Raw genomic sequence first — 26100 nt, forward strand, 5'->3', positions numbered from 1 at the left:
AGTGTTAAAATCGCCACAAAGCAAAATAGTTTTACCAGACGCTCGTATTTTATGAGAAATGTTTGAGACACTTACACATGCTTTAGCAAAACGTTCGTTAGATTGTTCGTTTCTGTAATTAGTAGGCATATAAACTGCAAGAAATACGGTATGACCTAGATCAACCGCAACAAACTATTAAACTATTCGGCTAAAACTATTAACTTATCTCTTGCTCCATTTATGTTCTGAAAATGCATGTTTACACTGTCAGGTTCGGTGCAAAGGTCCATTCCTGTGGGGGGGGGTATCAGCCTGAAGCTTGAGTGCTCGAAGCAACGACAGGCATAAGGCTCTTCAACTCGGCACAAGAGAAGCTGTTGCTTCTTTGATTTCCACCACAATTTGTGCATTTCACAGTAGAGGCTGAGCATGCATTATCACGGCTGTTAACATGGGACCCGGCACATTTACCACATTTAAGTTCGTTCATACATTCACGAGCAAAATGGTCAAAGCCTTGGCATTTATAACACTGCTTGGGTTGGTTCAGGGGAGTTGACACCCGGAAAAGCATATAATCAATTTTGATGCCATGCTTTAGAGCGATATCAAGATTTAGTTGAGACTTAAAGGACAACTACACGACTGAACTACCTCCAAAGCGCTTTTGCTTGCACAACAGAGTTAACTAGACCTGTAATAGTTGATTCATCAAAGCCCTTGTCAATACGTATAATTCCTAGATGTTCCTTCTTTACGACCTTAGCACTGATGCGTGAACCGGGTGGTAGTGCACTTACCACTGACGAGGCAGAATCATTATCTTTCATAAACACTAGTAGCCTATCTCTCCGTTGCTCAAAATCTTCGACTTTGTCTAAGCATCCTAAATTTGAAATAAACTGGCGCTGCTTAGCGGGGCTGGGAGACCGACTACTAGCAGGTAGATTAATAAAAATAACAGGTATTGTAGCATTCTCTGGCTTAGGAAAAAACGACCACAAAAGGTTTTGTTCATCAATGTCTGTGTTAACAGACTCTTGTTTTTCAACGAGGAAATTTAACATTCGAACACAGTCATTTAATCTTGATGCCACAATAGTATTTGGTTCGCTTGGAAAAACCGGAACATCTGACGTGTCCATAATCGCAAATCGTGGAACAGGATCATCTTTCGATATCCGGTCCAATAGTAATTCGTAAAAGTCGGTCATAAAAGCCGCACTCGGATGTGAACCTCAGCACCTCTCAAGAATATCCACTTTAAACATATCACGACAGATTTCAACAGTCTCTTCAAATGCATCTTTTCCAAAAATTTTGCTGCTAGTTTAACAACAGCGTCCTTATCTTCATTGTTAATAATTTGTCTCTGTGGAAAATTCAAAACTGGACAAATATACACTAAATCCATTTTACAGGGCCCAAAAAATTACTTCCCATAATCTAAATGATAATCAAAGATCATAGTCCGTATTTGATCGACCTGTCGGTAAGTTATAGTACTTCGTTATCAGAAAATTTGTAATATTTTGTAATTTTCTTACTTTCAACAGTTTCGCAAATTGTGCAATCCAATTAAATACAAAGTATAATCCAGCTTACGTCCTCACAGTTGAAAGACTGACCAACCAGTGTGTAACCATTAGTTGGATGAAACCATCGTTTTATTGTGGCCTTTTATATAGTAATCATGACGTCATGGCGTAATGATGTTATTTCACGACGTCATGGCGTAATGATACTATTTCATGACGGCTTCAGAAATAAAAACATAATGTTGTGTTTTTTTTAAACTATGACGACATTAATTATTTATCTAGTAGGGTTTCAGACAAGGTGGTTTTAATGATGTCCTTTTGTTTTGATATGACTCTATTTTTAGGAGTTCTGGGTTTTTACATTTCTTAGCATTGAACGTGATTGTGTCTTACTAGGTTGCAAGCTACTGCTGCAACCCAGATTCACATATTTATGAGAGGCAGCGTGGTCGAGTGGTCCAAGGTGCTGGTGTTAGTCACCAGTCTCTTTGGAGGCGTGGGTTCAAATATTACCGCTGGTAATATTTTATACCAAAGCAACCATCTTATTTTAGTTACTATGGGCTGGAGGTTTGTTCCTTACTGTAACTTATGTATCAAACAATCAAGTAGCTAACTAAGTCCAATGTATGCAATGGTTTGTTAATCCAATGACTCTTTTTTAATGTAATACCGCTGCAACCCGGATTTTCAGAGGCATGGGTTCGAATCCCACCGCTGCCAGCATTTTATAACAAAACAAAGAGGTTACTTGTTTGAGTTTATAATCTTATTTTAGTTACTATAGGATGAAGATCATTCTTTACTGTAATACGTAGAATGTAAACCTGACTACAAACAGGAAAAGGCCTACGGCTTTTTCTTCTTTGAAATAGTAAGCGATGAACCTCAAACAATCAAGTAGCTAACTAAGTCCAATGTATGCAATGGTTTTTATTCCAATGATCGTGTTTTTATGTAACTATTTCATTTTTTACTATGGAGCGTAATAGTCTCTTACTAGTTTGCTAGCTACCACCGCAATCAGATTCTAGTTACTATGTGCTATAGTTCGTCCTTTAATGGAAAAACAAATAAATTTTTGTTAAGACCCTCCAACCACTACTGTATTTAACACAATAATGGATAATTATATAAAAAAAAACGTTTCGACAAACACCATCTATGATGAACTATATCGGCCCTTTATGTAATATGGGTTACAGTTCGTTCCTTAATGTATTTCTTATATGAACGTTTCTTGTTATAGTGGTTAGCACTTAAGACTTTGAATCCTGCGATTCGAGTTCAAATCCCGGTGGACTATTCTTATGAAATGCAGCTTACCTATGCTACTATTTAGGATTCTGCCGTAATTCTTCCTTTTCAAAATTAAATTAGTTACTATCGCCTAGAGTTATTTCTTTACCATATCGTAACAATTTGTTTTATAATAATAATTAATTTTGTTAATTACAACAGGTTTCTATATACAGCAGTTTCCTTTAAAATGAGCCATTACACAGTTCTTTATTATGACCACAAACTGCTTGATTTAATACTTAAGTTACTATGGGTTCAGTTCGTTCCTTATTGTAAACCCAATTAATTTCCTTTAAAATGAGCCATTGAACAACTCTCCACGATGTTCCAGTGCCAAGCTATCTGTGGAAAACAAAAAAAAGGAAAAAAAGAAAAAAATATGCCGATTAGGCAGAATGTTGTAGTAGCTGCCACTTTTCTTGACTTTCAAGCCAATATATTTCCCTTGCTGTTCAAGCCAAGGGACAGAAAGTTTCCTATACAGGGGTTTTTGACAAGGCGGTTCTAATGGTATACTTTCTGTTTTGATCTGACTCCTATTTTAGGAGCTATGGGTTTTTATATTTCTTAACATTGGACGTGATCGTCTCTTACTAGGTTGTTAGCTACCGCTGTAACCCAGACTACCGCTTCAACCTGGACTATAGTGAATTTGCCTATGCAAGTTAGTATAGGGAAGAGTTCGTTCTTTATTATAAATGCAACCCGGATTGCCTATACATGTTACTATAGGCAAGAGTTCGTTCTTTATTATTCTATGGGTTACAGTTCGTTACTTATTGTAATCAAAATGAGCCATTGAACAACTCTCTACAATGTTCCAGTGCCATGCTATCTGTTGAAATACTAACCTATACTATAATTAAGTGTCGTATAAAATTTAGTATAGGTAAGAGGTCATTCTTTATTATAATCAAGCCAAAGAGTGATAAGTTTCCTTAATAGGGGTTTTGGACAAGGTGGTTCTAATGGTGTAATTTTTGTTTTGATCTGACTCTTTTCTCAGGAGTTAGGGGTTTTTATGTTTCTTAACATTGGACGTGATCGTCTCTTACTAGGTTGCTAGCTACCGCTGCAACCCGATTCTTTATTGTAATTATGTAACCCGGATTAAAAAATTATTATCATATCTTATATGTAACTTTTATTTTATAAGTCTTCGATAGTCTAATGGTAAGTATGCCCACTTGTTACCTGGGAGAAGGGGGTTCGATTCCCCGTCGGGGAGAACTTTTAAATGTTGAATTAAAAGCACTATCTTTTCAATTTAAAATTTAAAAAAGAAACTTGTTTATTTACATTCTAGCTAAAATAATGAAGATAATATGAATGAACCACAGTGTTCAGTTTCTTTGGACTTGAGTTCGTTTTTTAACTATAAATACAAACAGGAAAAAGCCTATGGCTTTTTCTTCTTTTAAATAGTAAGAGACGAAATTCAAACAATCAAGTAGCTAACTAAGTCCAATGTATGGAATGGTTTGTTATTTCAGTGATCGTCGTTTAATGTAAAAATATAAATACTGTAATCTTAATTATATAAGAGACGAAACTCAAACAATCAATTAGCTAACTAAGTCCAATGTATGGAATGGTTTGTTATTTCAGTGATCGTCTTTTAATGTAAATTTACTAACCAATACTATAGTTAAGTGGCCTATATAATTTAGTATAGGCAAGAGGTCGTTCTTTATTATAATAATCTTCGAACATTTGAACCTTTTATAATTTATAATGATGTATAATATAAATGCTGTAATCTTAACTATAGTGAAGTTGCCTATAGAAGTTAGTATAGGGAAGAGTTCAATCTTTATTACATTAAAAAATTATCATATCTTATATGTAACTTTTATTTTATAAGTCTTCGATAGTCTAATGGTAAGTATGCCCACTTGTTACCTGGGAGAAGGGGGTTCGATTCCCCGTCGAGGAGAACTTTTAATATGTTGAATTAAAAGCACTATCTTTTCAATTTAAAATTTAAAAAAGAAACTTGTTTATTTACATTCTAGCTAAAATAATGAAGATAATATGAATGAACCAGAGTGTTCAGTTTCTTTGGACTTGAGTTCGTTTTTTAACTATAAATACAAACAGGAAAAAGCCTACGGCTTTTTCTTCTGTTAAATAGTAAGAGACGAAACTCAAACAATCAAGTAGCTAACTAAGTCCAATGTATGGAATGGTTTGTTATTTCAGTGATCGTCTTTTAATGTAAAAATATAAATACTGTAATCTTAACTATAGTGAAGTTGCGTATGCAAGTTAGTATAGGGAAGAGTTTGATCTTTATTATACATTGCATCTATAAACTGTTCCGCAGTTGCCAATCCATACCTTGGAAGCTTTTCATTAAATTGAAAACATTTCTTTTGGATATTACTATGAAGCTTTGCCAAAGCATTTCTAGCCGACTTTTCAACAACATCCGCTCTTTCAAAGAAAATTTTAATCTGTAATTTTGAATACTTTTCGTGATCCCGATAAAACATGCGTAAAATGTTTCTCAATTTACAAAGATCAGCCTGCATTTTTGCCATCTTCTTGTATTTCTGAATGTAATTTTTCCCTTTGTCCTTATGCGTTCTTCGGTACAACCTCGCAAAGAATTTAATTTTTTCATTATAGCTTTTGTCACCCCAGTAACGATCCTTGATGTTTTGTTTGGCTGTCTCAATTTTTACTTCTCGATATACCTGGTCGGTTGAATACCTTTGCTTTTCTTTTTTCTTATATTTGATTCGGTAATCTTCATCATTGTGATAACGTTCCTTGATCTTTTGTTTGGCTGTCTCAATTTTCGCATGTCTATAATCTACATCATTATAATAACACTGTTTGTCACTATCAATTTTCGCATCTCGATACGCCTGGTCGGTTGAATACCTTTGCTTTTCTCTTTTCAAGATACTATCTCTGTTGTCTGTGCAGTACTGTTTTTTTAACTTGCGTGCAGCTTGCTTTGATCTAACCATTATGTAATTCACGAATGAGACCATTTACATCTTTACCGTTCTTAAGTAGTAATTATGACATCACGGCGTAATGATTTAATTTCATGACGTCATGGCGCAATGACATTATTTCATGACGTCTTCAGAAACCACAACATAATATCGTGTTTTTCTATTCACGTCATAGCTCTAATATAAAACTATGACGACATTCATTATTTATCTAGTAAGGTTTCAGACAAGACAAGGCGTGGGTTCAAATCTTACCGCTGGTATAGGATTATGTTTGAAAGACTGCAGTGTGAAAAGACATCAAAAATGCAGTTTTTGGTGGAAAAATTTATCCTGTTTTAAAATAATTTATTTTAGTTACTATAGATTTTTAACCCAATTAATTTCCTTTAAAATGAGCTATTGAACAACCCTCTACGATGTTCCAGTGCCAAGCTATCTGTGGAAAAGAAGAAAAAAGAAAAAAATATCCTGTTTAGGCAGAATGTTGTAGTAGCTGCCACTTTTCTTGATTTTCAAGCCAATATATTTCCCTTGCTGTTCAAGCCAAGGGACTGAAAGTTTCCTATACAGGGGTTTCGGACAAGGCGGTTCTAATGGTGTACTTTCTGTTTTGATCTGACTCCTTTGTTAGGAACTATGGGCTTTTATATTTCTTAAAATTGGACGTGATCGTCTCTTACTAGGTTGCTAGCTACCGCTGCAACCCGGATTACGAAAAATATTCAAAATTAAAGATTAAAATTATCTCTGAAAGAATAGATTTTGTTGAAAAGTCAGCTAGAGATGCTTTCGCAAAACTTCATAGTAATATCCAAAAGAAATGTTGCATGTTTAGTGAAAAGCTTCCAAGGTATGAACCGGCAACTGTGGAACAGTTTACAGATGTAATTGGAAATCTTATACATCACTGTGAATATATGGAGGCATAATTGTCCTTTACTTAGTTTCAGCTTAAATTCGATGATCGAGCCTTCATGTACTACATCCAACGACTATGACGTCATTGATCAATATTGTATATAAAAAATTAAGTTTTTGTGAAAAATAAGTAATAAAAAAATGAAGTGCAAAAGGCGTTAGATCTAGAGATTTCCTTTAAAATGAGCCATTGAACAACTCTCTACGATGTTCCAGTGCCAAGCTATCTCTGGAAACAAGAGAAAGAAAGAAAAAATATCCTGTTTGTGCAGAATAACGTGGTTAAAGTCAATTTTCTTGATTTTCAATCCAAGATATTTGCTTTGTTATTCTAGCCAAAGGGCGGTAAGTTTCGTGTATAGGGGTTTTGGACAAGGCGGTTCTAATGGTGTACTTTTTGTTTTGATCTGACTATTTTTCTAGGAGTTAGGGGTTTTTATATTTCTTAACATTGGACGTGATCGTCTCTTACTAGGTTGCTCGCTACCGCTGCAACCCGGATACAAACAGGAAAAAGCCTACGGCTTTTTCTTCTTTGAAATAGTAAGAGACGAACCTCAAACAATCAAGTAGCTAACTAAGTCCAAAGTCTGCAATGGTTTGTTATTGCAGTGATCGTCCCTTAATGTAATAACAACCAATCAAGTAGCTAACTAAATCAAATGTATGTAATGGATTTTTATTTTAGTATAGGCAAGAGGTCGTTCTTTATTATAATTAAAATTTAAAAAAGAAACTTGTTTATTTACATTCTAGCTAAAATAATGAAGATAATATGAATGAACCACAGTGTTCAGTTTCTTTGGACTTGAGTTCGTTTTTTAACTATAAATACAAACAGGAAAAAGCCTACGGCTTTTTCTTCTTTTAAATAGTAAGAGACGAAACTCAAACAATCAAGTAGCTAACTAAGTCCAATGTATGGAATGGTTTGTTATTTCAGTGATCGTCTTTTAATGTAAACTACGCTACAATTAAGTGGCGTATAAAATTTAGTATAGGCAAGAGGTCGTTCTTTATTATATTTTCTCTGTAATCTTCATCATTACCATACCGTTCCTTGATCTTTTGTTTGGCTGTCTCAATTTTTGCATGTCTATAATCTTCATCATTGTGATAACACATCTTGCTGTTTTGTTTTGCTCTCTCAATTATTACTTCTCGATACGCCTGGTCGGTTGAATACCTTTGCTTTTTTCTTTTTGAGACACTATCTCTGTTGTTTGTGTAGTAGTGTTTTTTTAACTTGCGTATAGCATGCTTTGATCTAACCATTATCTAATTATGAATGAGAACATTTACAGTTCTGACGCTTCTTATATAGTAATTATGAAGTCACGGCGTAATGATTTTATTTCATGACTTCATGGCGCAATGGTATTATTTCATGACGTCTTCAGAAACAACAATATAATTTCGTGTATTTCTATTCACGTCATAGCTCTAATTTATCTAGTAGGGTTTCAGACAAGGTAGTTCTAATGATATACTTTTGTTTTGATCTGACTGTATTTTTAGGAGTTTTGGGTTTTTATATTTCTTAGCATTGGACTGATCGTCTCTTGCTAGGTTGCTAGCTACTGCTGCAACCCAAATTATGAGAGGCAGCCTGGCCGAGTGGTCCAAGGCACTGGTGTTAGCCACCAGTCTCTTCGGAGGCGTGGGTTCAAATCTTCCCGCTGGTATACGATTATGTTTGAAAGACTGCAGTGTGAAAAGACATCAAAAATGCAGTTTTGGTGAAAAAATTTATTCTCTTTTAGAAATAATTTATTTTAGTTACTATAGATTTTTACTATAGATTTTTTACCGCTGACTCCTTTTTTAGGAACTATGGGTTTTTATATTTCTTAACATTGGACGTGATCGTCTCTTACTAGGTCGCTAGCTACCGCTGCAACCCGGATTTATTATACAGGGGTTTCGGACAAGGCAGTTCTAATGGTGTACTTTTGAATTTGATCTGACTCCTTTTTTAGGAACTATGCGTTTTTATATTTCTTAACATTGGACGTGATCGTCTCTTACTAGGTTGCTAGCTACCGCTGCAACCCGGATAAGTGGCCTATGAAACTTAGTATAGGAACTTAGAAACTTAATAAAGTAAATTATATATAATTTACACAGCTCTTTACTATGACCACGAACCGTTTGATTTCATACTTAAGTTACTATGGGTTACAGTTCGTTCCTTATTGTAAGCTAGGTTGCTAGCTACTGCTGCAACCCAGATTCACATATATATTATTTCTGACAGGCAGCTTGGCCGAGTGGTCCAAGGCACTGGTGTTAGCCACCAGTCTCTTCGGAGGCCTGGGTTCAAATCTTACCGCTGGTATACGATTATGTTTGAAACACTGCAGTGTGAAAAGACATCAAAAATGCAGTTTTTGGTGGAAAAATTTATTCTCTTTTAGCAATAATTTATTTTAGTTACTATAGATTTTTAACCCAATTAATTTTCTTTAAAATGAGCCATTGAACAACTCTCTACGATGTTCCAGTGCCAAGCTATCTCTGGATACAAAAAAAAGAAAAAAAAAATATCCCGTTTAGGCAGAATGTTGTAGTAGCTGCCACTTTTCTTGATTTTCAAGCCAATATATTTCATTTGCTGTTCAAGCCAAGGGACAGAAAGTTTACTATACAGGGGTTTCGGACAAGGCGGTTCTAATGGTGTACTTTTGAATTTGATCTGACTCCTTTTTTAGGAACTATGGGTTTTTATATTTCTTAACATTGGACGTGATCGTCTCTTACTAGGTTGCTAGCTACCGCTGCAACCCAGACTATGGACTAAAGTTCGTTCTTTAATGTAACTATTATTACTACTACCGCTGCAACCCGGATTTTACTAACCTATACTACAGTTAAGTGGCCTCTAAAGTTTAATATAGGCAAGAGGTCGTTCTATATTATAAAATTCCAATTTATAGTATCGATCCCTTATGTATGGTCTCCTAATGATCTTTTTTTTTAATATAACTTCAGTTACTATGGACTAAAGTTCGTTCTTTAATGTAAACTTTTTGTTTTGATCTGACTCCTTTGTTAGGAACTATGGGTTTTTATATTTCTTAACATTGGACGTGATCGTCTCTTACTAGGTTGCTAGCTATCGCTGCAACCAGAAAAAAAACACATTGTGCCCACATCGTTCTTTACTCAGGCAGTGCTAGCGCGCTGCCTATGATAATAAACTGATTACACACAGGAAAAAGCCTACGGCTTTTTCTTCATTTAAATAGTAAGAGACGAGTCTCAAATAATCAAGTAGCTAGCTAATTCCAAAGGTATGCAATTTTTTTTATTCCAATGATCGTTTTTTATTGTAACTAGGTTTCAGCCATCTCTACAGCCATGATACTATTGGAAATTACATAATCCCTATTTATGTTTTAGTTAACATGGGCAAGGTGTCGTTCTTTATTATATTCAGGTAAATTATCAACACCAACCGCTTTTTCAGCAAGACGGACTTCAAGTATTTTTTTTAAATATTCTAGGGTGTATGCATGTATTGTTTTATAGAGACTGTTGTTCTCTCTTAACCACAACAGTGCTTCATGGACTTTTCTCAGATCTATTAGTGCAGTCCAAACATTCTTGTTGTAAGTAGGCTGACCATTGACAATGACTACAAAACTATCAATGTTAAGAAGTTTTTCAGGCTGAATATCTGCATTTGCTTGCACATCAACAGGTAGATATACTATTCTCCCCTTAAGAGCGTCAACAAGTTCTGTTCTAGGTCTCTTCAATGCAGTTACTTGCCCTAATCTGACGATCGTAAGACAAGGCATTACAAATCGAATCATTGCCATTTCAAAATTATTTAAACACTTTATACATTCCGGTGTACAGTCTATATGAAGGTTATTTAATACTGATCGGACATTCTCCTGACTTTTCAACATTTTCCCAGCACAGTAATCACAGACAAAGAATGAATCTATGACATCCTCTTTCCAACCTGTACATTGAATTAGTTGTTCTCTGTCATCTTTGGGTATGTCCTGTTGTAGGTGTTCTAAAATCGTGGCCATCATTACATCAAAACCTTTCTTATTTGAAAGGGATCTTAGACTCTTCAATTGGTATTTTGTCTTTATCTGCTCACAACTGTCACAATGCATTGTGGGGTATACATCCCTAATGTTAGCTACCTTATCAAGGCTCTCACCAAATAATTTTATTATTGTATTTTCATCCACAGAAACTCTAATATTGCTATCACCGTAAATGAAGTCTTGACTATTATTACGACAGAGTCTACTTGACACTTCTTCTATGTAATGACTTAGTTCCTTGTACGAGCCCTCGACTTTTAGTAGATTAATCTGTTGTATAATCTTACATTTTGATACTGCCTTATATACGCTATTAATGAAACAGTTCAAGACAGGAAAATGTGGAGCTAGTGCCCTTAGAGAACGCAAATAGCTCTGACATCCCTCATTTGGGCTACAGTATAACGAATGCCCATGCTTTCTTGTGTCCCTGTAATTGATTTCACAATAATCCAAGCCGCCAAGGTAGAAATTAACCACTTTGTCAGTTGAAAATTTTAATGCTATATTATTTTCAAGGATATCAAAAAGAATTTGACATAATTCAATATCCGTCGGATAGAGCTTGCAGATATCAGGGTGACATTGCCAAGTAACCTGCTGCCCAATTTTTGGTTTTGAATGTTTACTCAGATTGTTATAGGTGACTTCAGCCATCATAATTTCCTTGTCAGATCTAGATTCAGAGCATTCTTCAATAGTTGTCTCGTACTTTTCAGGACAGTTTGTTCTACTACACAGAGAATTTTTTGCCAAATATTCAGTAGAACTAAAAGAACTGTTTAAAACACAGTTAGAAATGCTTTTTTCTTGAGTCGGTGTTCCAGGAATTTGTTCTAAATCATTAGTCTTACAAACACATTTACTAATAACCCTAACAGGCTTGTTTTCGCCATAATTGAAAAACATTGCTTTTCCTTCGCTGTTGATAGGTATGCTTGTATATATGTTTTTATTGCTGCTACATAAACTGCAATTGCTCCTTCCAAAATTAATATACGAATTTTCAAAGAAGTACGCCTCCGTATATTCACTGTGTTGTCGAACATTTTCCATTGCATCTGTAAACTGTTCCGCAGTTGCCAATCCATACCTTGGAAGCTTTTCATTAAACTGACAACATTTCTTTTGGATATTACTATGAATCTTTGCCAAGGAATTTCTAGCCGACTTTTCAACAGCATCCGCTCTTTCAAAGAGAATTTTAATCTGTAATTTTGAATACTTTTCGTGATCCTGGTAAAACATGCGTAAAATATTTCTCAATTTACGAAGATCAGCCTGCATTTTTGCCATCTTCTTGTATTTCTGAATGTAATTTTTCCCTTTGTCCTTATGCGTTCTTCGGTACAACCTCGCAGAGAATTTAATTTTTTCATTATAGCTTTTGTCACCCCAGTATCTACCCATTATTCTGGTAGCAACTTTTTTCTTATGTTTGTTTCGGTAATCTTCATCATTATCATACCGTTCCCTGCTCTTTTGTCTAGCCTGCTCAATTGTTGCTTCTCTATAAAGTTTATCATTGTGATAACGCTCCTTGATCTTTTGTCTAGCCTGCTCAATTCTTGCTTCTCTATAAAGTTTATCATTGTGATAACGCTCCTTGATCTTTTGTTTAGCCTGCTCAATTCTTGCTTCTCTGTAATGTTCATCATTACCATACCGTTCCTTGATCTTTTGTTTGGCTGTCTCAATTTTTGCATGTCTATAATCTTCATCATTGTGATAACACATCTTGCTGTTTTCTTTTGCTCTCTCAATTATTACTTCGCGATACGCCTGGTCGGTTGAATACCTTTGTTTTGCTCTCTCAATTATTACTTCTCGATACACCTGGTCGGTTGAATACCTTTGCTTTTTTCTTTTCAAGTTACTATCTCTGTTGTTTGTGTAGTACTCTTTCTTCAACTTGCGTATAGCCTGCTTTGATCTAACCATTATTCTAATCAAGAATGAGAGAATTTTCAGTTTTGACTTTCCTTATATACTAATTATGACGTCACTCTATTCACGTCATAGCTCTAATATAAAACTATGATGACGTTCATTATTTATCTAGTAGGGTTTCAGACAAGGTATTTCTAATGATGTACTTTTGTTTTGATCTGACTCTATTTTTAGGAGTTTTGGGTTTTTATATTTCTTAGCATTGGACTGATCGTCTATTACTAGGTTGCTAGCTACTGCTGCAACCCAAATTCACATATATATTTATTTATGAGAGGCAGCCTGGCCGAGTGGTCCAAGGCACTGGTGTTAGCCACCAGTCTCTTCAGAGGCGTGGGTTCAATTCTTACCGCTGGTATACGATTATGTTTGAAAGACTGCAGTGTGAAAAGACATCAAAATGCAGTTTTTGGAGTGGTCCAAGGCACTCGTGTTACCCACCAGTCTCTTCGGAGGCGTGGGTTCAAATCTTACCGCTGGTATACGATTATGTTTGAAAGACTACAGTGTGAAAAGACATCAAAAATGCAGTTTTTGGTGGAAAAATTTATTCTCTTTTAGAAATAATTAATTTTAGTTACTATAGATTTTTAACCCAATTAATTTCCTTTAAAATGAGCTATTGAACAACCCTCTACAATGTTCCAGTGCCAAGCTATCTCTGGATACAAAAAAAGAAAAAAAGAAAAAAAGAAAAAAATATCCCGTTTGTGGAGAATAACGTGGTTCAAGTCAATTTTCTTGATTTTCAAGACAATATATTTCCCTTGCTGTTCAAGCCAAGGGACTTTAAGTTTCCTATACAGGGGTTTCAGACAAGGCGGTTCTAATGGTGTACTTTTTGTTTTGATCTGACTCCTTTGTTAGGAACTATGGGCTTTTATATTTCTTAACATTGGACGTGATCGTCTCTTACTAGGTTGCTAGCTACCGCTGCAACCCGGATATTATTTATGACAGGCAGCCTGGCTGAGTGGTCCAAGGCACTGGTGTTAGCCACCAATCTCTTCGGAGGCGTGGGTTCAAATCTTACCGCTGGTATACGATTATGTTTGAAAGACTGCAGTGTGAAAAGACATCAAAAATGCAGTTTTTGGTGAAAAATTTTATCCTGTTTTAGAAATAATTCATTTTAGTTACTATAGATTTTTAACCCAATTAATTTCCTTTAAAATGAGCCATTGAACAACTCTCTACGATGTTCCAGTGCCAAGCTATCTCTGGATACAAAAAAAAAAAAATAAAAAAATATCCCGTTTAGGCAGAATGTTGTAGTAGCTGCCATTTTTCTTGATTTTCAAGCCAATATATTTCCCTTGCTGTTCAAGCCAAGGGACAGAAAGTTTACTATACAGGGGTTTCGGACAAGGCGGTTCTAATGGTGTACTTTTGAATTTGATCTGACTCCTTTTTTAGGAACTATGGGTTTTTATATTTCTTAACATTGGAGGTGATCGTCTCTTACTAGGTTGCTAGCTACCGCTGCAACCCGGATTTAAGTCTGATGAAGATTTAACTAATGTGTCAAAAGTACGGTTGCAAGTCGACGATTTTGTTTTGGCCTTTTTATGATTGGTATGGTGAAATAATAATATGCCTATGGCTCTTAAATCATACTTCTTTATGGTCCCATATGGTGTAGTGGCTAGGATAGTTAACTTTCGCTTAACAGGCCCGGGTTCGATTCCCGGTGTGGGAAAATTTTTAACTCTATAATCTTCGAACATTTGAACCTTTTATAATTTATAATGATGTATAATATAAATACTGTAATCTTAACTATAGTGAAGTTGCCTATGCAAGTTAGTATAGGGAAGAGTTCAATCTTTATTATATTAAAAAATTATCATATCTTATATGTAACTTTTATTTGATAAGTCTTCGATAGTCTAATGGTAAGTAAGCCCACTTGTTACCTGGGAGAACGGGGTTCAATTCCCCATCGGGGAGAACTTTTAATATGTTGAATTAAAAGCACTATCTTTTCAATTTAAAATTTAAAAAAGAAACTTGTTTATTTACATTCTAGCTAAAATAATGAAGATAATATGAATGAACCAGAGTGTTCAGTTTCTTTGGACTTGAGTTCGTTTTTTAACTATAAATAAAAACAGGAAAAAGCCTAGGGCTTTTTCCTCTTTTAAATAGTAAGAGACGAAACTCAAACAATCAAGTAGCTAACTAAGTCCAATGTATGGAATGGTTTGTTATTTCAGTGATCGTCTTTTAATGTAAAAATATAAATACTCTAATCTTAACTATATTGAAGTTGCGTATGCAAGTTAGTATAGGGAAGAGTTTGATCTTTATTATACATTGCATCTATAAACTGTTCCGCAGTTGACAATCCATACCTTGGAAGCTTTTCATTAAACTGACAACATTTCTTTTGGATATTGCTATGAAGCTTTGCCAAAGCATTTCTAGCAGACTTTTCAACAGCATCCGCTCTTTCAAAGATAATTTTAATCTGTAATTTTGAATACTTTTCGTGATCCCGATAAAACATGCGTAAAATGTTTCTCAATTTACAAAGATCAGCCTGCATTTTTGCCATCTTCTTGTATTTCTGAATGTAATTTTTCCCTTTGTCCTTATGCGTTCTTCGGTACAACCTCGCAGAGAATTTAATTTTTTCATTATAGCTTTTGTCACCCCAGTAACGCTCCTTGATGTTTTGTTTGGCTGTCTCAAATTTTACTTCTCGATACACCTGGTCGGTTGAATACCTTTGCTTTTCTTTTTTCTTATATTTGATTCGGTAATCTTCATCATTGTGATAACGCTCCTTGAACTTTTGTTTGGCGGTCTTAATTTTCGCATGTCTATAAACTACATCATTATAATAACGCTGTTTGTCACTATCAATTTTCGCATCTCGATACGCCTGGTCGGTTGAATACCTTTGCTTTTCTCTTTTCAAGATACTATCTCTGTTGTCTGTGTAGTACTGTTTTTTTAACTTGCGTGCAGCTTGCTTTGATCTAACCAGTATGTAATTCACGAATGAGACCATTTACAACTTTGTCGTTCTTAAGTAGTAATTATGACGTCACGGCGTAATGATTTTATTTCATGACGTCATGGCGCAATGATATTATTTCATGACGTCTTCAGAAACCACAACATAATATCGTGTTTTTCTATACACGTCATAGCTCTAATATAAAACTATGACGACATTCATTATTTATCTAGTAAGGTTTCAGAAAAGACAAGGCTTGGGTTCAAATCTTACCGCTGGTATACGATTATGTTTCAAAGACTGCAGTGTGAAAAGACATCAAAAATACAGTTTTTGGTGGAAAAATTTATCCTATTTTAAAATAATTTATTTTAGTTACTATAGATTTTTAACCCAATTAATTTCCTTTAAAATGAGCTATTGAACAACCCTCTACGATGTTCCAGTGCCAAGTTGTCTGTGAAAAAGAAGAAAAAAGAAAAAATATCCCGTTTAGGCAGAATGTTGTAGTAGCTGTCACTTTTTTTGATTTTCAAGCCAATATATTTCCCTTGCTGTTCAAGCCAAGGGACTGAAAGTTTTCTATACAGGGGTTTCGGACAAGGCGGTTCTAATAGTGTACTTTTTGTTTTGATCTGAGTCCTTTGTTAGGAACTATGGGTTTTTATATTTCTTAACATTGGACGTGATCGTCTCTTACTAGGTTGCTAGCTACCGCTGCAACCCGGATTCCTTTAAAATAAGTCATTACTCAGGTCTTTATTATGACCATGAACTGTTTGATTTAATACTTCAGTTACTATTGGTTACAGTTCGTTCCTTATTGTAAATTACTATGGTCTAGAGTTCGTTCTTTATTGTAATGGCCATCATTACATCAAAACCTTTCTTATTTGAAAGGGATCTTAGACTCTTCAATTGGTATTTTGTCTTTATCTGCTCACAACTGTCACAATGCATTGTGGGGTATACATCCCTAATGTTAGCTACCTTATCAAGGCTCTCACCAAATAATTTTATTATTGTATTTTCATCCACAGAAACTCTAATATTGCCATCACCGTAAATGAAGTCTTGACTATTATTACGACAGAGTCTACTTGACACTTCTTCTATGTGATGACTTAGTTCCTTGTACGAGCCCTCGACTTTTAGTAGATTAATATGTTGTATAATCTTACATTTTGATACTGCCTTATATACGCTATTAATGAAACAGTTCAAGACAGGAAAATGTGGAGCTAGTGCCCTTAGAGAACGCAAATAGCTCTGACATCCCTCATTTGGGCTACAGTATAACGAATGCCCATGCTTTCTTGTGTCCCTGTAATTGATTTCACAATAATCCAAGCCGCCAAGGTAGAAATTAACCACTTTGTCAGTTGAAAATTTTAATGCTATATTGTTTTCAAGGATATCAAAAAGAATTTGACATAATTCAATATCCGTCGGATAGAGCTTGCAGATATCAGGGTGACATTGCCAAGTAACCTGCTGCCCAATTTTTGGTTTTGAATTTTTACTCAGATTGTTATAGGTGACTTCAGCCATCATAATTTCCTTGTCAGATCTAGTTTTAGAGCATTTTTCAATAGTTGTCTCGTACTTTTCAGGACAGTGTGTTCTACTACACAGAGAATTTTTTGCCAAATATTCAGTAGAACTAAACGAACTGTTTAAAACACAGTTAGAAATGCTTTTTTCTTGAGTCGGTGTTCCAGGAATTTGTTCTAAATCATTAGTCTTACAAACACATTTACTAATAACCCTAACAGGCTCGTTTTCGCCATAATTGAAAAACATTGCTTTTCCTTCGCTGTTGATAGGTATGCTTGTATATATATTTTTATTGCTGCTACATAAACTGCAATTGCTCCTTCCAAAATTAATATACGAATTTTCTAAGAAGTACGCCTCCGTATATTCACTGTGTTGTCGAACATTTTCCATTGCATCTATAAACTGTTCCGCAGTTGCCAATCCATACCTTGGAAGCTTTTCGTTAAACTGACAACATTTCTTTTGGATATTGCCATGAAGCTTTGCCAAAGCATTTCTAGCCGACTTTTCAACAGCATCCGCTCTTTCAAAGAGAATTTTAATCTGTAATTTCGAATACTTTTCGTGATCCCGATAAAACATGCGTAAAATGTTTCTCAATTTACAAAGATCAGCCTGCATTTTTGCCATCTTCTTGTATTTCTGAATGTAATTTTTCCCTTTGTCCTTATGCGTTCTTCGGTACAACCTCGCAGAGAATTTAATTTTTTCATTATAGCTTTTGTCACCCCAGTATCTACCCATTATTCTGGTAGCAACTTTTTTCTTATGTTTGTTTCGGTAATCTATATCGTTATCATACCGTTCCTTGCTCTTTTGTTTCGCTGTCTCAATTTTCCCTTCTCGATACCCCTGATCCGTAAGATACCTCTGTTTTGCTCTGTCATATTTCATTTTCTTAAATCCTGGATCACAAGACATCTTAGTAGCAATCCTTACGCGTGCTCGAGCTTTATTGCGTTTGGTGGCATTTTTATCTCTTTTAAATAAACTTTTCTTATATTTCAGGATGTTAGCTTTATTTTTTGTGTAGTAAAGTTTTCTATTAGTAGAAATTTGGATTGTTCTATTTTGATATTCTTTTTGGTTATTCTTTCTTTTTTTCCACTCGCGTGAGACCATATTTTTTCAAGATTTAAAATTATTAAGCACACAAAATCCCGTGTCGAGTATCTAAAACCTAGCATAAAACAAAACTAATTTTAAAATTTTCAGGTATTTATCTTGTTTGAATTACAAAATTAGTATTATTGGTTAGACACCATAAATATTTTTGCAGTTTAAATAATAAGTTTAGTGATTCTGGACTGAAAACTAAAATAATTGCAATTATGAGACAATAATATGGAGATATGTACTTTACGGGTTACAGGATACAATAATAAATTTTAACTGAGATGAAAAAAAAATTTCTTCCAGTAGACAAAAAGCAAAACTAATATTAGAATATTAAATTATTTTTGTTTTTTAAATTAAAATATTAATATTAATTAGTAGTCATCATAAATATATTTGAAGTTTAAATAATAATTATATATATTAATAAAAAAAATAAAATTTTTTTTAAATTAGTGTAGGTTAATATTGAGAAAAGTAGCTATTATTACTATAGAGTTCATTACATGGACTGTTTTATTGCTTCAAAATTCAAATATCTTTGAAAAGACTGCAGTATGAAAATACATCAAAAATGCAATTTTTTTGACAAAATTGATTCTACTTTAAAAAGTATTTTATTTTTAAATACAAAAGTGACTAGATGTTGCAATTTCCTTTAAAATGAGCTATTATACAGCTCTCTATGATTTTCCAGTGCCCAGCTAGCTGAGCAGAAAGAAAAAGCGGAAAGAAAAAAATATCCCGTTTGTGGAGAATAACGTGGTAAAAGTCAATTTTCTTGATTTTCAAGCCAATATATTTTCTTTGTTATTCAAGCCAAAGGGAGGTAAGTTTCCTTTATAGAGGATTCGGACAAGGCGGTTCTAATGGTGTACTTTTTGTTTTGATCTGACTCTTTTTTTAGGAGTTGGGGGGTTTTATATTTCTTGACATTGGAGGTGATCGTCTCTTACTAGGTTGCTAGCTACCGCTGCAACCCGGATCATAATGACTTCAATATCCAAACTGGCTAAAGTCACATCTTGTATTAAATCAAAGTGTTTTTCTAATTTACTTTTTAAAATGTATTCGTTCCTTTTTAAATCCCAATTTGAATACATGGAAACAACATTATTCCAATGATCGTCTTTTAATGTATTGAAAATTAAGAGATATGTTTTTTGCTTCAAAAAGGAAACATTTCATTGCTAAAGTAATTGCTTCTAGACAAAGTAAAGTATTTTGCTTATTTTTCCTGGCCATTGAAGGTTTGGTTTTATCCCTGTTTTATTTTTATTTAAACAGATCATATTGTTAATTTTACAACTTTAATTAATGACGTCGTGGTGCAAGTGGGTAGCACTATCGGTCGTTAACCGAAAGATTGATAGTTCGAGACCAGCCAGGGTCGATTTTTTTCATTTTGTAATTCATCTATCAATAAAACCATAATACTGCTGATACTTGTCAAATTCACATTTATAGTATCGACACTTTAAAATTTTAAAAACAAACCCGTTTTAGTTACTTCCTGGCTAAAATAATGAAGTTAATATGGATAAACCACAGTGGTGAGTTCCTTTGGCCTTGAGTTTGCTCTTTACTCTAACATATACATTAAACTAGATCGATCCTTTATGTACATTATGTAAACATTGGACGTGATCGTCTCTTACTAGGTTGCTAGCTACCGCTGCAACCCTGATAATACCCGTGGAACCACCATATATGAGTTACTATGCATCAGCGATCGTTCTTTACTGTAAACTACCACTGCAACCCGGATAATGCTATACTATTTTCAACGATTTTCTTATGTAGCAACTTTATATATTAGTATATACAACTTTATATATTTAACATATTAGTAGCAACTTTTTTCTTATGTTTGTTTCGGTAATCTATATCGTTATCATACCGTTTCTTGCTCTTTTGTTTGGCTGTCTCAATTTTCGCATGTCTATAAACTACATCATTATAATAACGCTGTTTGTCACTATCAATTATTACTTCTCGATACGCGTGGTCTGTTGAATACCTTTGCTTTTTTCTTTTCAAGATACTATCTCTGTTTTTTGGTAGTACTATTTTTTTAACTTGCGTGTAGCTTGCTTGATTGAAACCATTATGTAACCATTAGTTGAATCTTTAAGTCACGTATCAAGTATCAAGAACCTAACAAAAAATTAAACTAATTTTTAAATTTTCAGGTATTTTTCTAGTCTAAATTAAAATATTAAAACTATTGTTCAGACACCATAAATATTTTTGCCGTTTAAAGCCTTAGCGATTCTGAACTAAAAACAAAAATAAAATAAAAATTAATTTTTTCAATTTTTACGTCACGTCGCTCATTAAATCATATATGGTTATTAGTACACAATAGGTTTTAGATATTACGTCATGTCACTTATTACGTCATATATGGTTATTAGTAGATAATTGGTAAAATATTCATTCTTTATTATAATTTAAAATGATCCATTGAACAACTCTCTACGATGTTCCAGTGCTAAGCTATCTATGGAATATAAAGTTTAAAATACAACCTTACCACGAACTGTTTGATTGCTTCAAAAATCAAATGTCTTTGAAAAGACAGCAGTATGGAAAGACATCAAAAATACAGTTTTTAGTGGAAAAATTTGTCCTGTTTTAAAATAATTAAGTTACAAAGGTTTTTAACCCAATTAATTTTCTTTAAAATGAGCCATTGAACAACTTTCTACGATGTTCCAGTGCAAAGCTATCTCTGGATAACAAGAAAGAAAAAAATATCCCGTTTAGGCAGAATGTTGTAGTAGCTGCCACTTTTCTTGATTTTCAAGCCAATATATTTCCCTTGCTGTTCAAGCCACATGACAGAAAGTTTCCTATACAGGGGTTTCGGACAAGGCGGTTCTAATGGTGTACTTTTTGTTTTGATCTGACTCCTTTTTAAGGAGCTATGGGTTTTTATATTTCTTAACATTGGACGTGATCGTCTCTTACTAGGTTGCTAGCTACCGCTGCAACCCGGATCATTGTGATAACGCTCCTTGATCTTTTGTCAAGCCTGCTCAATTGTTGCTTCTCTATAAAGTTTATCATTTTGATAACGCTCCTTGATCTTTTGTTTGGCTGTCTCAGTTTTCGCATGTCTATAATCTTCATTATTGTGATAACACATCTTGCTGTTTTGTTTTACTCTCTCAATTATTACTTCTCGATACGCCTGGTCGGTTGAATACCTTTGCTTTTTTCTTTTCAAGATGTTGTCTCTGTTTTTGTATAGTACTGTTTTTTTTAAATTACGTATAATAACTCGCTTAGAAGGCATCTTATTACAAAACCAGAAATAATATTTTCATCTAATTAACACTTCTTATGACTCGTATCGAGTATCCATAACCTAACAAAAAGTAAAACTAATTTTTCAATTTTCAGGTATGTTATTAGTTTGAATGAAAAGATTAAAATTATTGCTCAGATATCATAAATATTTTTGCAGTTTACATAATAGCTTTAGCGATTCTAAACTGAAAAATAAAATATATATTAAAAAATGGAATTTTTTGGTCTGAAACAACATAGTAAATCCCACATCGGGTAGTTAGAACCTAACCAAAAATAAAACTAATTTTAACATTTTAAGGTATTTTTCTAGCTTGAATTGAAATATTCGAACTATTGCTCGGATACCATGGATATTTTTGCAGTTTACACAAGCTGCAAAGAACACACAGGATGATCTTTGTAAATTGAGAAAAATTTTACGAATGTTTTACCGGGGTTACGAAAAATATTCAAAATTAAAGATTAAAATTATCTCTGAAAGAATAGATTTTTTTGATAAGTCAGCTAGAGATGCTTTCGCAAAACTTTATAGTAATATCAAAAAGAAATGTTGTATGTTTAGTGAAAAGCTTCCAAGGTATGGACTGGCAACTGTAGAACAGTTTACAGATGTAATGGGAAATCTTAAACATCACTGTGAATATATGGAGGCATAATTGTCCTTTACTCAGTTTCAGCTTAAATTTGATGATCGAGCCTTTATTTAATACTAACTACATCCAACGACTATGACGACATTGATCAATATTGTATATAAAAAATTAAGTTTTTCGTAAAAAATAATTAATTAAAAAAAAAGTTAAGTGCAAAAGGCGCCAGATCTAGAAATTTCCTTTAAAATGAGCTATTGAACAACTCTCGACGATGTTCCAGTGCCAAGCTATCTCTGGAAACAAAAGAAAAAAAATATCCCGTTTGTGGAGAATAACGTGGTTAAAGTCAATTTTCTTGATTTTCAAGCCAATATATTTCCCTTGCTGTTCAAGCCAAATGACAGAAAGTTTCCTATACAGGGGTTCGCACAAGGCAGTTCTAATGGTGTACTTTTTGTTTTGATCACACTGCTTTTTTAGGAGCTATGGTTTTTTTTATTTCTTAACATTGGACGTGATCGTCTCTTACTAGGTTGCTAGCTACCGCTGCAACCCGGACCTATATAGGGGTTTTAGACAAGGCGCTTCTAATGGTGTACTTTTAGTTTTGATCTGACTCTTTTTTAGGAGCTATGAGTTTTTATATTTCTTAACTTTGGATGTGATCATCTCTTACTAGGTTGCTAGCTACCACTGCAACCCGGATTTATTTAAAATCAAATATAACCTCGTATGACGTCATATATACCACATACCTATTTTTCTTTCCCCTGTTGCATCAGTTACTATGAGATAGACTTCGGTCCTTACTGTAATTCCGATATTGAGTGTGTGTGATGTAACACAAAAGATGATTGCAAGGTCGGGGAAATAACAAGGCTCGTCATAATCACTGTAGTACTTTGTCCTTGTTGTCGATTAAGAGTTTTTGGATTCATCTCAGTGCTGTTATGAATCTAACGTCATTTATATCTTCTTTTTCTAATTGTCTTAGATATATAGGAGGTTCAGTGAGGTTCTTTAATATGCTGAATCTGATGGTGCGATTTTCATTAAGATCACTTGATGTTTTGAGAGTAATGTAATAAAAATTCCTGCAATAAATTCAATAGCTTCTGTAACTTCTGAGGAGCATGCATGACCTTGACACACCCAATGTCAACTTTGGGGCTCTATTCCTCCGTGAATTATTCCATACTATTTGTAAACATACTAAATAGCTGAAGCGATAAGGGAAAGCTTTGCTTTACTCTTGTCTTATATCGTACTATCCTATAAAATTCAATTCCTGAAAACCTTAACAAACTATCCCCTCAAAATTGCTTCCTTATATTTAACTCATTTAGGAAGAAACTTACACAGTTGTTTAGTAGCAAACGCGTTGCTCTCAGACATCCGTTCAATTACTCACTCCTGAACACTGTTCCAAGATATTCATCCCGTAACTCAGACAGCTCATCACACTCGGACACAAATGCAAGAGACTCATTCACACATTTACACATCGGGCCAAAATAAAGGCTGCCCGCGATACTAAGCTTTTTAAAAATATTTTCTTCTCTCTCCTAAATCCAAACTATTTTCCACAAAAAAAAAACTTCAAATTCTCTATTCAATCCAAATTTAGAATAACCCTAAAATTAGCTTTATTCTTTAGCTACATTTATTCACTAAAATTTGTAAAGTAAAAAAGCGTAAAGTGTACAGTTCCAAATCCTTCTCTTAATTCTGCTTAAATCTTATTAAGCACCTCTTCCGAACACAACATCTTTTCAGCCTACTATCTACTACCTTACCAAATAGTTTTGCTAAGTTATCACCTAAATGGATCCCAAAGGGCCCAGAGGGCTGTCAACTGGGTAAAAAAACTAAATAGTAATGATTCGCGCGTTACTGAAATAGGTTTCTCTTTAGAATTTGGTTTCTCTCCTCTCTTAGTTTCATTTACTACTGAAATAGGCAAGATTTCAATATTAGTTGCATAATACTCTTCAATTCTTTCCATGCGTCTTTTGTCTCTGGAAGTGACAAAATTGATTGAGATACCTGTGCGTCCAAACCTACCCATCCGGCCAATCCTATGGAGGTAGTTCTCTACGTTGAATGGCAAATCGTAATTGATGACAAACTTTAGTTGCTGGATATCAATGCCACGACCTAAAATATCAGTTGATATCAGCACTCGTGATTTTCCCGACAGGAAATCTTCCAAGACTTCTCTTCGTTTATCCTGGCACTGGTCACTATGAATTTTAGAAACTGTAAATCCGTCTTCCCGAAGCCGCGTAGCTAAATCTATTACTCTCGCTTTTGTATTTACAAAAATTATAGACTGACCAAGGGATAATGTATCGTACAAGTCTTCGACAACATCAACTTTTTCCTCTTCATGTTCAACTTCAACATAATACTGCTCTATCCCCCGTAATGTCAGCTCCTCGTTGCTTTTTTTAATATAAACTGTTAGACCCTTTCGCAATATCTTATCAGCAATGTCAAACATTTTCTTTGGCATGGTTGTTGATGACAGTACTACTTGAATGTTTCCGTCCAAGACCCCAAATATTTCTCGAACCGTGTCAGCAAAATTGGTTAAAAGTATTTCATCAGCTTCGTCCATGACAATAAGCTTTACATCCTTTGTATTCAAAATTGGTTTTTCGTCCTTCCTTTGACAATCGCTATAGGGGGTGTAACTCTCCCTTTCACGTAAAGGATTCTCCCTTTTAGGCTTAATAAGGGCAAGAATTCGACCAGGAGTTCCAACAGCAACTTGTACCCCTAAATTTTGAAAGTGTTCTTTAATATCACAACATTCGCAACATTCAATTTTCTCATACTGGCTTAAACTTGTAATAACTTTACAAATTTGATGGGCCAGTTCATGTGTTGTAGCAAGAATGATGGCTTGACATGCTTTTCTGCTCGGATCTACAATTTGAAGTGTGGCGATCCCGTAGGATGCAGTTTTTCCAGTCCCAGACTCTGCTTGAAAAACAACATCCTTTCCTTCTATGCACGGCATAATCACTTTCTGTTGAACCTCCGTTGGTGATTCAAAGCCATAATTGTAAATGCCACGCAACAGGTTTTCCCTCAAATTCATGTTCTCCCAACTTTTTAAACATGAAACGTCATCAGAAACTATCTCGCTTGCCACTGACGGCATCTTACCATGACGGTTGTTATCGCTAACACTATAGTAACTATCACTCATCTTAAACATTTATGACCTTCAAATAGCACTCTTCAAGCTAGTTAAGTTTTCCAGACACATTAGAATTACTTCACATACTTGGCTCAAATTTTTTGTACGGCTAGATTTTTGGCTTCAGACAAAATTGCTACTATTTAAAGAGAAAGTAAATAGTTTTGCATCTTTTAAATTTGGTCTATTTATTTGTTCTTACACTTAAGAGGAAACACTATCTGTACAGCAAAAATTGCGTTTTAGCTACGTCATATTCATAACATTGAAAAAACGTGATTGAATCTACGCAAGAACATTTTTAAAGAAAATTTCAAATGATATCACTGACATTCAGCCTAATGCTTATTTGGTGGAGGTTGAATCTTTTGACATTTCCATATTTCTTATTTTCTTATCAAAATTACAACATAGAAAAAGAGTTGTCAAGAGTTGAATTTTGACAAACATACTGCTGCAAACCAGATAACTGCTCCACACACCCATAAATACCTTTCAGTAAGTATTATAGGTTAGAGTTCGTTCTTTATTGTAATTTTGTTTTGATCTGACTCCTTTGTTAGGAACTATGGGTTTTTATATTTCTTAACATTGGACGTGATCGT

At 34.3% G+C, this 26100-nt stretch overlaps 1 protein-coding gene across 1 annotated transcript; it reads right to left on the bottom strand.

Annotated features, from left to right (window-relative positions):
• Positions 1 to 1192: 1192 nt before the first annotated feature.
• On the bottom strand, positions 1193 to 25504 carry LOC148956543 (uncharacterized). Its single transcript, XM_089091123.1, has 2 exons — positions 24352 to 25504; positions 1193 to 1371 (listed from the first exon to the last, which is right to left on the bottom strand). Exons 1-2 carry the CDS (start codon positions 25502 to 25504, stop codon positions 1193 to 1195), a joined length of 1332 nt encoding a protein of 443 aa, XP_088947249.1.
• Positions 25505 to 26100: the final 596 nt, after the last annotated feature.

Source organism: Artemia sp. Qi Xiang Cuo, chromosome 1 (assembly GCF_049724085.1).
Source record: "Artemia sp. Qi Xiang Cuo chromosome 1, ASM4972408v1, whole genome shotgun sequence".
NCBI lineage: Eukaryota > Metazoa > Arthropoda > Branchiopoda > Anostraca > Artemiidae > Artemia > Artemia sp. Qi Xiang Cuo.

What these genes read in the sequence shown, in the direction of transcription:
- LOC148956543 (XM_089091123.1), bottom strand. Translation starts at nt 25,504, where the DNA reads ATGAGTGATAGTTACTATAGTGTTAGCGATAACAACCGTCATGGTAAG. An exon ending in CCATAGGATTGGCCGGATGG is followed by an intron (nt 1,372 to 24,351) that starts GTAGGTTTGGAC and finishes ATATTTGTCCAG; the next exon opens with TTTTGAATTTTCCACAGAGA.